This window comes from Taudactylus pleione, unplaced genomic scaffold (genome assembly GCF_031769625.1).
Source record: "Taudactylus pleione unplaced genomic scaffold, aTauple2 ptg001288l, whole genome shotgun sequence".
Classification (NCBI taxonomy): Eukaryota; Metazoa; Chordata; class Amphibia; order Anura; family Myobatrachidae; genus Taudactylus; species Taudactylus pleione.
The window spans coordinates 1,443,725-1,460,212 of NW_028285688.1; the positions used below are offsets into that span (position 1 = coordinate 1,443,725).

Here is a 16,488-nt window from a genome sequence, read left to right on the forward strand (position 1 = left end):
GGAAAGGTACGCTCTTTTCTTATAATATAGAGATTGCAGCAATGGCATTGGTCATTATAGTTTACCTACATTTTGCTCTTTAACACAGGTTTTCTCAGTGCAGTGGAGACACGAGGTGCGCTTGCCCCTGACTGGGTAACAACAGAAGTTTGCAACTGATACTGGATACAACAACGTCCATGGATTGGCCCCCCCACTCAGCTCGGACTCGCAGTGGTGCCTGTGACTGTTAGATGTGGTTGCATTCATGAATGAAATCCCCAGTGAACGTTGTGTTATGACACCGCCTACAACAATATCCTAAACAGGTCAGTCTCCTGCGGTGCTGGACTGTGGTATGTGCTGCTTAACAGTAAATCAATGGTGATCTCGGGCAGGACTGGGGATTACTTTGGCACTGGCCATCATTGGTTGATTTTAATAAGTAGTGTAAACTTTCTCCCAATCACAATAAATCCAGACTAATATGCAACCCCCCAAGACTTTTTCCTTTGTACAAAAATAACCTCCTACTTTCACTAGACTAGGAAAAAAACACGCAAGAGCATTGGGAAGCCGACGGACGTAATCCCAACCGCCGGCTTCCCGACTGTCTAATCCCAGCAAGTGTCTAATGACAGGCGTCGAAATCCCAACGCCTGTCACTAGACCTAAACCAAGAGCCCGACACCCGGCAGACCGATCGAAAGTAAGCCGGGCGCGGACAGTCGCGCGGGGGGGTTAGGTTAGGGGCTCCCGGGGGAGATTTAGGGTTAGGCATCCCCCCCGGGAGGTTAGGGTTAGGCTAGGGGAAGGGGGGACTTAGGGTTAGGCACCCCTCCGGGGGACTTAGGTTTAGGCTGCGGGGAAGGGAGGGTTAGGTTTAGGCACTTAGAGGGGGGATTAGGGTTAGGCACTTGAGGGGGAGGTTACGGTTAGGGGGTAGAATAGGTTAGTCAATACTTACCTTCCGACGATCTGGATTTTCACAATGTCGTGCTGCCGCTGTCGAGATTTGAACCCATGCGGCCGGCGGTAAATCATACCGATTACAGAGCATCAGGGGTTGGTGTTCACAATTTTAAGAAATACAAGTATAGTGCCCCGCTGGCACATTATTCCTTGGCACTATCCCCCTGGGTTCAGAGGTTTGGTGTATATAAAGGCAATGACGGCACTGTCTCCACCCTTCCTACCTAGGTTTTGCTTTGGTTGCTCCCATACTGTAATTCATTTGTATTAGACTATTTGGGCTTCCTGCAATAAGCTTTATGATTTAGTCCTCGCACCGATTCCCGATTGCAGCGGTCGGTTTTGCGCACGAGCACTGCGATGCATACGCAAGCGCAGAATGCAAACATGGGCCGGCTGCGTGCGAACCAACCTGAATCAGGCCCTGTGTCTTTAAGGCAAGAGATGGGTAACTATAACACAATGCAAGCATCGACACTCAATTTGGCAAAGCTGATCTATATTTTTTTTTACCTTTGGGGAAGTATAGACAGACAGTCATTAAGTTAAGGGGTAATTATATTGACAGTTAATTTTGCTCATAGGAAATCCTAGAAAAGTGCTTGCTGTTTATGGTTCTCACCGGCATGCTTATCACAAATCAGACGGCAGCTTCTTCCCTGATCTGGCAGCAAGCATTCTGCTGGGATCTCATTGGAGGGAAACAGTCAGCTATTCCTTAGCATTTGATTAAGTGAGATACTTCTGCTGTTGCATAGCCTGACACCGAGAGCAAACCAGAGTTAGTGATGGAAGATTAGAGCTAGGTAACTTGGGGTTTTTCAGCTGTTTAGGCAGCAGTGGCTGTCAAGGCTTGCTGAAACTTGTAGTACTACAATAGCTGGAGAGTTACAGTTGCCTAGGGCCCTCATTCAGAGCCGTACGCTCTGAGCAGAGCGCACGCTCTGAATGAGGGCCGCCCTCCATGAAAATGGAGCGTCCTCCTGGACGCTCGTATAGCTGTGGGTCACCACCCACAGGCTATACGAGCGTGCAGTTTGATGGCCGCGATGGTCTTGACCTTCGCGACCATCGAAACTGCGTACAAAAGCCTGTGGTTGAGTTTTTCAACCACAAGGCTCGGAGTGATTTTGGCTCTATCAGAGCCAAAATCACTCCCACTGACTACACTAGTGATGTCAGTGGGCCGGCTTCTGGCGGGAGGCGTTCCCGTGGGAACGCCCCCGTCAGGGAGGCACGCCCCCGGCACGCCCACCAAAGGGGGCGTGCTGTCAGTCAACATCGACAGCACGCCCCCTTTGAAGAGACACTACGAGCGAAGGAAAATCCTTCGCTCGTCGCGTCTGGCGCATGCGCACGACGGAGCTCCCTCCGTCGTGCGCATGCTCAGTGCAGAACATCGACCCACTTGCGAGCGGACAGCCGCTCGCGAGTGGGTCTGAATCAGGCTCTAAGACTGCAACTAGATATAATGACTGTAAGCTTGATTTTGGGTTTTTGGTCGTTTTGCAGATGGTTTTGCAAATCGACCATTAAACACGACTTTATAACACTAAAGCTGCATACACACACAACGATTTTGTTACCAACGATTTTATGAACGATTTTATGAACGATTTTCTGTCAGATTATCTGTCAGATTTTTTAAAGTGTAATGAACGAATTTTTTGAACTACAAACGATTTTTGCATATTCCCTTAATGAAAATCGTTGAGTTTACAAGTCTGACTGAACTACAAAGTACAAACTACAAACGTGAACACGCATAACGATAATCGTTCATCGTTACGCAGAAAGTGAACAATTTTTTCAAACGATTATTGTCAAACAATATTGGTTAACGATAATCATTGAAAAAATCGTTGTGTGTGTATTCACTTTTACATAGACTTCTATAGAATGCGCAGATTTACTAATGGTGAGATTTCCCTAAAATCCAAAGCTTCAAGGCAGGGGTTTGAAGTTTATTTTTTCTTCAAATGTCCTGCTTGTCCCAAAGTTCAGATTGATCCTCTTCCCAATACCAGATATTCAGGGGAAAAAGGCTTGAAAAAGATGCACTGGATCTAGCGCACCAAGAGAGGCTGTTTGGTGCGACTGCAGCAAAGGTGTTTAAGGTGTAGGTAACTGATTAGATTCTGCCCTAAATCAGAATGAGGAAATGAAGGTATATACAGACATCTTACCTCCATGCGTAACTATTAGTGTTAAACATAACGTGTGAACACCGTGCGACTCGGTAGTGCCGAGCGTCTTTTCGCGGACTTTTTACCTTCAAATGCGTCTTATTCACAAAGCGATGTGAATAGGACGCACCAGAAACAGCTTCTGCTGATTAAAATAAGATTTGCAATATAGACCAGGGTCAGCCGACCTTTGGCCCCACAGTGATTGTGGTGAATTTGTGCTTCAAAACAGCTGGAGATTGGCAGGTCGCCTAAATATTTTTTCTCACATTGGAGTCAATTCAATTTCACGCGAAGGGTGTGAGCTGCCGTTGCAACGACGTTAAAATGCCGGCATTGGCACTGCATCTCGCACCCCTCGAGCCTGAATACGCATCATTTTGCTCGGAGCCCTATGCGAGTTCAGGCTGCTGTCCAGTGCACCCATCCCCTCAATGGCTGAGTACATCGCATGGAATTGGATTGACCCTCTTGCCTATAACATTGAAAACTCTAAATACAGCCCTGACACTGAGTATATTTGCATTCTGACCACAAGCTGTAATGGAATGGTTGAATACTTGGTTTTACAAAGCCATAATCTTTAAATTATGCTTAGCTCTACAGACATTGGGCCTGATTCAGTAGGGATCGTTATTGTGATCGCAGTTCCGTATTCGAACGCAGATCCACTGCAAAATATGCTAATGATTGCAGTCACAATACCGTTGCAGCCTAACATAAGGACATCCAGATCCCCTTACGCACGTCTGTAAGACTTAGGTAATAGTGAAACCATCGGTACCATCAAGTACTATCGGTCCTTCAGGCAGAATTACAGCAGCCTTGACCTTATCTAGAAATTGCTAACTTCATTGCATGCAGTGGGAGGTCAAGCTGCGTACGGCATCGCAGTGGCTAATTTATGCACGCCCCTGTAATGGCGTTCAACCCGACCACCCCCCTGTCACCACCCCCAAATGGTGCTACCTGTTAATCCTTCTGCGATGGGTCAGCGTAGTCTCTGCGATCGCAGTCCCGATCGCAGTGGCTAGTTCGTGCACGCGCACTGCGATGCCTACGCATGCGCAGTTCGCAACAATCGCCCAGTTGGTTGCGTATTAGCAGTTGCGATCCTTCCTGAATAAGGTCCATTGTCTATACAATACAAGAGTAATGCGTCTGAGTAACTTCTTCTTGTACTGTGGGACTGATTCAGGTTGGTTTGCAAGGCTGCGTTCGCACGCACACCCGCTTCCCTGCGAAAATATGCTAATGAATGCAATCGCACGGCAACCGCATCACTATAGCAAGATGCCCACCACTGTATAAAGCCGCCCACTTCCCATGACATGTATCCGCAAGTCAGCGCAAACATCGGTAACATCGAGTAACATCGAACCCATACACACCTTTGTGAATGACCATGACCTGCCGCAAAAACTGCTAAACTTCCTGTCACCAACTAGATCTCCGGCTGCGTATACAATCGCAGGGGCTTAATTATGCACACCCCTGTAATGGCGTTCCAACGCACAGGCATGCCTGCGTTCGACCTACCTCCTCCCCTTCTCTCCACTCCCAAATGGTCACTTCCTGTCAATCACTGTGTAATGGGACTACGTGCTTACTGCAGTCGATTTCCGATTGCATCGGTCGGTTTTGCGAACGCAGCCCTGCGAACCAACCTGAATCAGGCCCTGTGTGTTTAAGGCAAGAGATGGGTAACTATAACACAATACAAGCATCGGCACTCAATTTAGCAAAGCTGATCTATATTTTTTTTTTACCTTTGGGGAAGTATAGACAGACAGTCATTAAGTTAAGGGGTAATTATATTGACAGTTAATTTTGCTCATAGGAAATCCTAGAAAAGTGCTTGCTGTTTATGGTTCTCACCGGCATGCTTATCACAAATCAGACGGCAGCTTCTTCCCTGATCTGGCAGCAAGCATTCTGCTGGGATCTCATTGGAGGGAAACAGTCAGCTATTCCTTAGCATTTGATTAAGTGAGATACTTCTGCTGTTGCATAGCCTGACACCGAGAGCAAACCAGAGTTAGTGATGGAAGATTAGAGCTAGGTAACTTGGGGTTTTTCAGCTGTTTAGGCAGCAGTGGCTGTCAAGGCTTGCTGAAACTTGTAGTACTACAACAGCTGGAAAGCTACAGTTGCCTAATACTGCAACTAGATATAATGACTGTCAGGGTTAAATGTATTCATTTATTATTATTTATTTATTTATTACCAGTTATTTATATAGCGCACACATATTCCGCAGCACTTTACAGAAAATATTTGGCCTTTCGCATCAGTCCCTGTCCCAGTGGAGCTTACAGACATACACACTAGGGATAATTTTTGCTGGGAGACAATTAACCTACTAGTATATTTTTGGAGAGTGGGAGGAAACCGGAGTACCCGGAGGAAACCCACGCAAACACAGGGAGAATATACAAACTCCACACAGTTAGGGCCGTGGTGGGAATTGAACCCACGACCTCAGTGCTGTGAGGTAGTAACGCTAACCATTACACCGTCTGTGCTGCCCTGTTTTGGGTTTTTGCTCGGTTTTGTGTTTTTGGTCGTTTTGCAGATGGTTTTGCAAATCGACCATTTACTAAAGGCATAATCGAAGGCAAAATGACCAAAAACACGACTTTATAGCACTTAAGTTTAGAACATCAGATCAACCATGAATGTGTTTACATAGACCACTATAGAACGCGCAGATTGGCTGCTTTTAAAACCAACCAAAACCCCTCCGTACAATGACTGAAAACCTGCCTAAAACAATAGACCTGCCTGAGAGTTTGGGAGAAGTGCTGCCACATTAGGTTGAAAAGCTTGGAAACAGTAAAATATAAAAAAAAGCAAATAGTGTGGGGTCCACCCCCCAATTCCATAACCAGCCGGGACTGGTATGGGAAAATAGGGGGAAAAAGCATCGGGCTGGACCAGCCTGGGGGATAAAGCCGTAGCTGGGGGACACAGCCTGAGGTCCCGCTAACATCACATTAATCAGTTCCAAACTGGTCAGCCCTGGGCTGGATATCTTTGGAAAGTCGAGACCTCCCAAAAAATTGGGTCCCCCCTTTCGAGTGTCAATAGGCTGAAAGCCCAGGTCTATTCCCCGCACCCCTGGGTGGTGTGTGCGGGCTTATTGTGTACAGAATAGATAATAATATTGTTCTTTAAAGGTAGACTACAGGTACCAGCAAAACTGCCACGGAATGCCCGCACTAGTGGAACAAATGCCAGCATGCCCGGTCATTAAGGTCCCACCGGCACCTGTAGTCTGCAAAGAAAATATTAAATATTATGCAACCTGCATGTTGTAGTATTTTATTTAAAAAAATACACATATCACAAATACATTAATTTAATACCATTCCGTGGATGGCCTCTTTTTTGTTCCAAGTAGGCATACAATGGTCTTCTGATAATAACAAACTGAAAACATGAGCCCCAGGGACACGCATGTACAGTGTACAGTGCAAACGTGTCACTAGCGGACACTATCATAGGAATGAATGGAGAAGCACTCCGTGCTCTCAGCCAATCAGCGCTTCCCCATTCAATTCTAGGACAGTGTCCACGAGTGACCAGTCAGTTGGCGTTTGTACTGTACACTGTACAGTGCTTGTCCGTGGGGCTCGTGTTTCAGATGTTTCTAATTGTTTTTTGTCTAGAGCCAAAACCGAATTTACCCCTAAATATAGATAAAGAGTTTTCTATTTCAAAACAATCCCTTATATTCACTAAGTGTTCCCGCCGCACAACAGTTCACTGGTGGACCCTTGAACAATGGCACAATACAGTGCTAATTCTCTGGTAGCATTGGGGAATATATATATATAACATCCAAGGGTCTGGCATTCCAGGTAATAGATAGAGTCTTGCAGGGGTGCCCTCACAAAGGGGCCATGGCCCTGGTACAAATTATGGGGCTGACTCCACGCATTTCACAAGATCCCAACCTGCGCGCTTTGCTATACTCATTCTGGTGAGTACTGTGTTATGCATATCCCATCATGGTGGCTATCATAAAATTAATAATAAAAAAATAATAACCACTAATAAAAATTTTTACAGCAAAATAATAAAAAACATTTTATTGGTCATTATTTAATAGAAAGAGGTGAAGGTACACTTGCATATGGATGGTTCCTTTTCTAATATACGGGGATGGTTCAATAAGCAAGGTAACAAGACCTCTCACATGTGTAATGTTTTCTATTTCATTCTAATTTCCCGCCAGGCCAGAGCATAGACCACTGATTCCCCTCACGACCATTAGACTGCGCCTCATATCAGTCATACTGTCCCAACATCAGGTGTAAGATGGCGGGCCTGGTGGAAACATGGTCAAACATTAGGGTGCGTAGTGTGATCAGATTTCTGCATCTAAAGAGCACATCAGCAGCTGATATTGATCGCCAACTTGTACGGTGATAACGTCATGTCACAGAGACACTTTTGGGTTTGGTGCGCTGCCTTTGATAATGACAGGACACACTCAGCCAACCACACCAGTGAGTTGTTACCATTCAAAGGTACTGTACCATCCTCCCTACAGCCCTCACCTGGCACCAAGTGATCTCCATCTCTTTGGACCATTGGAGAAGAACCTGGGTGGAAGCGATTTGCAACCTACGGTGAAGTTCAGCAAGCCATCATGTCTTTGCTTCAGGTGCTTGACACTGATTTCTTCTATGCCGGAATAGATGCCTTGGTGTGCCATTGGAACAAATGATTAGACAAGTATGGGGACTATATGGGAAAATAATCTGTTCCAAGGCCATACCATTCATTACACGTATATGTATGAGTTGAATAGATTTACGCAATGAGAGGTCGTCTTACCTTATTTATTGAACCACCCTCGTATATGTGGTCAGGCCCTGTCAAACTGCATTATCTGTAGAGTGCACTTAGCTGTGCTATATGGACGAATCCCAAACCAATAAACAAATAATCACTTTCACACCATCTCTGTGTCAGACTATTGGCTATAGTAGTGGTAGCTCTTTCATTCCATTCAGTTTATGCTGCATTGAGTAGCATCATTCTCAGTTCTACTTTCCTGAAAGAGGCTCTTAGGGGTATATTTACTAAAGTGCAGGTTTTGCCCATAGCAACCAAACAGATTCTACTTATCATTTATCTAGTGCCTTCTAGAAGATAATAGCTAGAATCTGATTGGTTGCTATGCTCAAAATCTCTACTTCTAAAAACCTGCACTTTATTAAATATAACCTCTAGACTATTAAAGCTTATGTACAATACTTGAAGGGGCAGGGTTGGACCAAATGTGGTAACTCTGCAACATGAGGATGGTAAAGTAAGATAACCAAGCAAGGCGGTTTAATATGGATTGTTCTTATTCTTACCATTTACTTGGCCTTTATGTCCATGTAATGCTCATTTTCCTTTGCTTCTACAGGCCCACCATCTATCTAACACACACACACGGATACCAAGCCTGAAAACTGTGGCTGCCAGTTTTGTGGAGAAAAAGAGAATACACACATACACCCACACCGATACCTACATTCCTCGGGCCAGGAAATAATATCAGATAATCAGGATGGGAGATTTGAACAGCTCAGTGGATTTTTACCCAAAGAACCAGCGGAGAGAACAGAACCATGCCGGAGGTTTTGGCTGCACTTTGCAGGAGCTGCGCTCTCTTATGGAGGTGCGAGGAGCCGAGGCCATTCAAAAAATACAAGATAGTTACGGCGAGGTGCATGGCCTGTGTAGGAGACTGAAAACTTCCCCCACTGAAGGTAACATCCTTACTTGCTCATTACGCTTATGCAAAATCCAGCTCCATTGGGAGTAACCAAGGATGACCAAAGATTAGTGTGTAGAATGTGTCAAATATACATAAAAGCTGTAGAATTAGAGCATTAATCTTATTAAAACCTGAAATCTTGCAGGAATGTGCAGTCAGGGTAGGCAGGGGAGGCAGAGCCTCTCCGGTCATACTCCTGAGATTTGATATAGACATGATTAGAATAATACAAAGAACACATTTATAACTTGTAAACATCTTCTTTGTTTATTGTAATAATTTTTATAGTTAACATTCACCAGGTGGAGTTCCCTGGGACTGCAGGGATATGACAGATGAGGCAGCAAAAGATTAGCCTCACGTCTGTATAGTAAGACACTGCTTGCAGAGATGGGGCGGGGCCACGCCAAAGGCAGTAAGCTGCACAGAAAGAGAGCTAATAAAGGCATGCCTCTGAGTATTGGGGGCATGCCTTGAGCACTGATGGACACCTTGGATGTGTCTCATGTGACCAGGAATTCCCCTGCAGTGTTTAGAAGATGGGAGCTCAGTCAGAAGCAGCAAGAGAAGACACAGTGCTGCACATAGGAGAATTAATGGACACTAAAGCTTAGTGTAGTAAGGGGAGAGTTACAGTGAGTAGGGGGTGTTAAAGACTTCCAGTACTCAGACCCATCTCCATGTGTGCCTCCCCAGTCATTGACCTCACCGCACGTCACTAAAATCTTGTATACAAATATACAGTTTATAGGGTATCAAGTCAGATGTTACATATTTTGCAGGCAGAGATGAGCCAATCCATGAAATTCAACACTGAAACTATAATCATAATAACCATGTAATTTGGCTGTTCCAGAATGGACTGAAGAGATTTGGGGGGAAATTGTCTAAGTGGTGACTTTTGCAAGCCCACTGCTACTCGCCATGTTTAAGCCTGAATTATAAAACTCTGATGGTATTTAAAACAAAACATACTGTGTTTTGCTTTTAAAGTCATTGTATGCCGACAGTTAAAGGAGAACACCACCCAAAACTTAAATTCAATTTATTGTATTGTCAAGAATGTAACGCTCTTACTGGTATTAGTTATGAATGTGCTAGTGTGCTAATTGGTTACATGTTCTAGTTGAACATTCTAGTGCTCTGATAGGCTACAGGTTTCTTTTTAATGTTTGAAAATACAAATGCTCGGATTGGCTACAATTTCAAGTACAGTTCTGTTCTACACCTGGTTGCTACAGGTTAATCCTAGTACTGTAAATATTTTAGTGCTGTAATGAGCCACAGGTGCTTATAACTGTGTGATTGTTGTCATGTTCAGAATAGTCTGCCCATCGGATGTTCTCATTTGCTCAATGGTGCTTGTTGTAGTCCAAATCCTCCTTACCACTTCTAAGTTGCAAATACCCAGACATCTCTATTAAATACAAACACATTGGGCATTCTGGATCTTAATGATCCTTTATCAAGCCGTGCATACATATATGTTGCCACCTTCTACCATTTGTTGATTTAAGGGTTTAATAAACACACTACATACTCTTTCAACAAATATTCATTTAGTAGTTAGGATAGACAGTTAGCATGCGCCTGGGATCCATTCAATGGCGGTGACCGCTACTCTGCCGTTTCCCCCACCCGAAGGACACTGCGGCCCGCGGGTGGCAGACAGAACCCGCAGGCTGTTTCAGTGAGGCGACGCGCTGGAGGGCAGGGGCTTTCTGCCCTTCAGAAATAGGGCAGGGCGCAGCACCCTGCTGAAACAGCCTAGCAGGAAGCTTTTTTTCTACATCAAATTCTCTTTACATTCTCAGTAAATGGTGCCGTTCACATTGTCGCCACCCAGAATTGTCCCTTTCATGGAAAGTGTGGTCCGTTAACAGTCATTTCAAACCGTTCGCGGTAGCGATCTCCCGCCAGCCAGACGATTCCTTTCTCTCACTCATGCACATTTTGCTGAACTCCGCCAGATCTGTTCACTTTCCCACTGGCGCCCAACTCAGAATCAGGCCTTGTAACGATTACAGAATTAGAGCACGCCCCTATTTTACCAGAGGTTCCCAAACGCGGTCCTCAAGGCTCCCCAACAGTTCAGGTTTTAGAGATATCCATGGTTGAGCACAGGTGGTTATATCAAACTGACTGAGGTACTAATTAAGTCACCTGTGGTCAAGCTTGGACTGTTAAGGTGCCTTGAGGACCGATGTTTGGGAACCTCTGACCTAAACATTTAAGAATTTTAAGTTTTTTTTTTTTTTTATGGTTCTTAATTTTATTTCCATTTAATTTACATTGTGATACTGTCATATTAAGAATTGATTTTTAAAATATCTGATTAATAAGGGAAAAGGAGAAAGGGGAAAAGGGTCGCACCAAGGAAATATATCTACAAGACCACCACCCTGTTTCAAATATCACCAAGATTTTCAAATCTTATCGATACTTATTATTATAGGGGTGCTACTCCGGGACAGTTCAATATTCACATCACATAAGTAGAAAAAGGCAAAAGAATATGAGTGCACACTGTCTCACAATTTATTAAATTAAAACTTAACCTTTATTTATTAATTATTAATTAAAACACAGAAAAATATAAAGAAAGCAAAAATCTCAAAGAAAAATGACATAAAATAATCTAAAATCTACAGCAGTGCTCAGTCCAGTGTCTCTTATTCTCCTATTGGTGAGAGTACTAATAATTCTCTTGTATAATATATCCCCACGTGTTTTGCCTTTTTCTTCTTATGTGATGTGATTTATAAAATATATTTAATTCCAGAGCAGAGCATCTTTTCGTGTGACTTTTTAGCATCAATTGCTTCTTATTCGCACAGTGATGCCAAAAAATAGCACAAGAAGCTTCTGCTGATTACAATGATATGCAGCATGCCTGTATGCTGTGTGCAACTGCGGGTCTATCTGCATGCGAAATGCTACGTTACAGTCGCTGACACTGTAACGCAGCATTTCGCATCCAGATGCGCCTGCACACAGATGCACACAGAATATAGGTATGCCGCATATCATTTTAATCAGCAGGAGCTGCCTGTGCCTTATATTCACATCACTGTGCGAATAAGAAGCATTTGAAGGTTAAAAAAGTTGCACGAAAAGGCGCTCAGCGCTACCGAGTCACGCCATGGCACGACTAGAAGGGCTATTTAACGCGCAAGGAGCTTAGATGTATGAGGACCCATCTGTACATACTATATCTCAGAGTCATTCCCGTTTTCCATTGCAGCTCACTTTGCTTAGTAAGAGGAAGAGGTATGAGCCACTATATATGAGGCTGTGATGTTTTTTTGAACAATTTCACACTTTTACTAATTACCTCTTTTACAAGAGGAGTAAGGGATTGTTTAACCACATCCTATAGTGTCATTGAAACTCTTATACCATTCTCCTAACATCACCAGAAATAACTGCTAATAATTTAGACTTTTAAATTTTTTTATTGACTTAACAAAGCCCTGGATCCACCAAACCACGACCTTGATATCGGTAACAGAAATCATCACTATCCCATCAAAAATTGGACTAATACCACTACACTATGAGTTGTGACCCCAGGGGGTATATTTGCGGTTGGCTTTAATCGATTTTGATCGAATTGAAATAGAGGAGAATCAATCAACATTGATGTTATGTTTCTGGGGCTAAATCACACATTTACTAACAGACAAGTTTTGATTTGGCCTTTTTTAAGTATTAGTAAATATGTGATTTAGCCCCAGAAACACAACATCGATGTTGATTATTTATCATCAATTTTTCTTATCGATTTTAAAAGATCCTTTAGTTAATATACAAGCAGGTATCCACATGCCAGAACGGTAAGGGATAAGAGAGTTAGGCAGTCTTGTAGGGGACCAGCTGCAGCATCCCGCCCCCCCTCTAATAACTGCATGCAAACTCGTCGTCACAACCAAACGATTACGGTTTCCTCCCTTGTAGCATTTCATCATAGCCATGGCATCAGCAATACATCCAGCCCTCAGGGAGACAAGAACTACAGCAGAAGACTCATAAACAAAGCAGGTTTATTAGCAGAGAGAAAGCATTCCGAGCTAGAACACCAATATAAATTTGTGTAATAAACGACTTACACAAAGAAAAGAGACATTTCAGTCCCTGGGGACCGTCATCAAGGGATGTACACTGTCTGTATAATTCAATGATAAAATAAGACAAGCAGAACTGATAGGAGCTCCAGCAACATTCAACGTGAACGTTGAGTTGTCTTTAATGTCAACAGGTCCCTAACGTACCATGAAACTGGTGTCTTGATGTAGTTGTCTCTCACAGTGTAATACTTATGGCTAGTTCTGAACAACAGGTAATCCATGCGCAACAATACAGTATATAACGGCATTTTATTATCAGCGTCAGAAAGAAGGGAAATAGTGTGCAACCTCACAGGAGCATATAAAGAAGAAGATACTAATATTACAACTTATGCTGGCCATACACGCTACAATTATCGGGACGATCCGCCCGACATCGGCGGATCGCCGCGATAATTGTAGCGTGGGGGGGGCGACCGAGGGTTAAATATTGTCCGATGCAATATTACCCGGTAAACTGTCGGCCGCATCGGGCAGTGTATGCCCAGCGCAGCCGACAGATAGACATTTCCTGTGTTCCTTCCTACGGAAGGAACAGGGAAATGTCTCCTCCCCCGGGGACGGAGCGCGGATGATTTCTCTCACAGTGTATGCCGCGGACATCTGCGGCTGGCAGCCGGCCAGATAAAATGTCTGTCGGTCTGACAGACATTTTATCTGGCAGTGTATGCCCAGCATAAGTAATAGACACTTCTGTATTTATTATTTGTGATATAATATTTACTCTAGTACTTAATCCTGACTGTCTAGAGTGGATGGCCGTCAGCTTTACCTAGCAGAGCGAGCACTGTTTGCTGGCCTAACCTGATATTTATTTATTTTTTCTCAGTGTTATCCTCTGGTTAGCCCCAGCACATCACAGTAATTATGTAAGAAGGCGATTTCTACGCTGAGTGCTGCATAGAATAATGTAATCCTGTTCATGAGGCCTAATTATTAAGCCCTTACTTACTGACGCTCATCTCTGTCCCTTTATGGGGACGGAGGAATAAGTCCATTTGCCAAGTGACAAATAGCTGTTTGTTATTTGTTACAGGGTAATGTCATCATGAGTAGCACCGAGCATGTGTCCTATGACCCATGAACCATGACACACGCGCAGTGCGACTTTTTAGCTACTTAGACACTACAGTACATTATGTCTGACTCGAGATCAGGCCCAAAGTATCTTGTGCAGCCGACACAGAGGAGGAGGGCGAGCGAAGGCCTTATAAGTGTTTGGCCAGCTTCATTCATGCATCAGACAGGGTAGTCCCACTTACCCCTGTAATTGGTTATACTTACTACACAAGAACAAAATTGTGTTATAGGAAGTTTTACATTCCTCTCCATTTGGGAGACGTTCAGAATGGAATTCAAATCCCAACTGCACAACCCTGACAGGAAGACATCCCGACTGGGTCTGGTAAGTATTCTAACCTCCCTCTCCCCTTAACCCTAACCCTCCCTTGGTGGTGCTTAACCTTAAATCCTCCCGGGGGTGCCTAATTCTTACCCCCCCTTCCCGCACCCTAAGCCTAACCCTCCCGGGGGGATGCCTAACTCTAACCTCCCTCCAGTGGCGCCTCACCCCAACCTCTCCTTCCCTTAGCCTAACCCTCCCCAGGGGGTGCCCAACCCTAAGGGCTCTATTTACTACAATCCGCATTTTGAATGCAGATTGTAGTGTGATATTATCGACTGAATTCGCATTGCGAATTCTGGGCCTGATTCAGAACCGCTCGTAAGCGGCCACTCGTTCGCTCCGAGCGATGTTCGCACATCTGCGCATGCGTATGGGTTTTAGTACGCATGCGCGAACCAGTCAGTGCGGCCGAAAATCGTGTGCTCGCAAAATAGCGAATGCCTGCTAATTTGAGTGACAAGATGAGGCGTTTGTGGGTGGTAACAGGGGAAGGTGCTTGAAAACGGGGAGTGGAGATCAGAACGCAGGCGTGCCAAACGGTCAAAACAGGCGTTTTAAGGGTGTGCATAATTAACAAAGCAGCGTCATCGACCACGTCACTTGGTTGTTTCTTAGCCTGAACTGTTCGCATGATTGCGGTAGCAAAATCCAACCACAAGCACTGCGAGCAGTTCAGACGCCTTTCGATGTACTCGATTAATCTAATAAATAGCGGAGATGACGTATGATGCGAGCGGCCAGGGGGCGTTTTTTACAAAAAAACGTCCGCATGTTTTGTTCGCTCGTTCAGACATAGAGGCGTCAACAGACCTCAAAGAGCGAACGGTAAATTTAAATAGCCAGCCCCTTTTTCTGGACGAGCGAGCGCAAATAGCGTCCGGCTCTGAATCAGGCCCTTACTACAAATCCCTTGCAGGGACAGAGGGCCTGATTCAGAGCCGGACGCTATTTGCGCTCGCTCGTCCAGAAAAAGGGGCTGGCTATTTAAATTGACCGTTCGCTCTTTGCGGTCTGTTGACGCCTCTATGTCTGAGCGAGCGAACGAAATATGCGCTCACTATTTTGTAAAGACGCCCCATGGCCGCTCGCATCATACGTCATCTCCGCTATTTATTTGATTAATCAAGTACATCGAAAGGCATCTGAACTGCTCGCAGTGCTTGTGGTTGGATTTTCCTACCGCTATCATGCGAACAGTTCAGGCTAAGAAACAACCAAGTGACGTGGTCGATGACGCTGCTTTGTTAATTATGCACACCCTTAAAACACTCGTTTTGACCTTTTGGCACGCCTGCGTTCGGATGTCCACTCCCCGTTTTCAAGCACCTTCCCCTGTTACCACCCACAAACGCCTCATTCTGTCACTCAAAATAGCAGGCATTCGCTATTTTGCGAGCACACAATTTCCGACCGCAATGAGTGGGTCGCGCATGCGTATTACAACCCATACGCATGCGCAGTTGTGCGAACATCGCTCGGAGCGAACGAGCGGCCGCTTACGTGCGGCTCTGAATCAGGCCCAGAGCTTGCAATAAAGCTCTGTCCCTGCGAATCCCCTCCGCACACTAGTCACGGTATTTTCGCAAAAAATACCGTGACAAAGGGCCCGCGCATGCGCCGGCCGCCGCTCCTACCCCCCGGCGCTAAGCCACGCCCCCCAGGTGGCGTTATTATCACAGGGCTTACCCTGATATTTTTTATACGATTTATTTCGAGTAACTTTGGTCGGATCACATTTCCTATTACAATTATGGGAAATGCGATCTGCTTACTAAAAATAAGTGATACTTAGGGGTTGGAGTAGAATTTTACGAATTCTACTCCAATTGCCCTGTAATAACTATGGCCCTCATTCAGAGCCGTACGCTCTGAGCAGAGCGCACGCTCTGCATGAGGGCCGGGCTCCATTTTCATGGAGCGTCCTCCTGGACGCTCGTATAGCTGTGGGTCACCACCCACGGGCTATACGAGCGTGCATTTTGATGGCCGCGATGGTCGTGACCATCGCGACCATCGAAATTGCGAGCCGGAGCCTGCGGT

General features: G+C 44.9%; 1 protein-coding gene across 6 annotated transcripts in view; it reads left to right on the forward strand.

Annotated features, from left to right (window-relative positions):
* Positions 1-16,488, forward strand: part of ATP2B3 (ATPase plasma membrane Ca2+ transporting 3) — a 364,455-nt gene that overhangs the window by 105,113 nt on the left and 242,854 nt on the right. For all 6 annotated transcript variants that reach the window (XM_088462918.1, XM_088462919.1, XM_088462920.1 and 3 more), the window contains exons 2-3: positions 89-308; positions 8,563-8,908. In XM_088462918.1, the coding sequence (XP_088319044.1) occupies positions 8,707-8,908 (202 nt within the window). In that variant the 5' untranslated portion in view covers positions 89-308; positions 8,563-8,706. The remainder of the gene's footprint in view (positions 1-88; positions 309-8,562; positions 8,909-16,488) is intronic.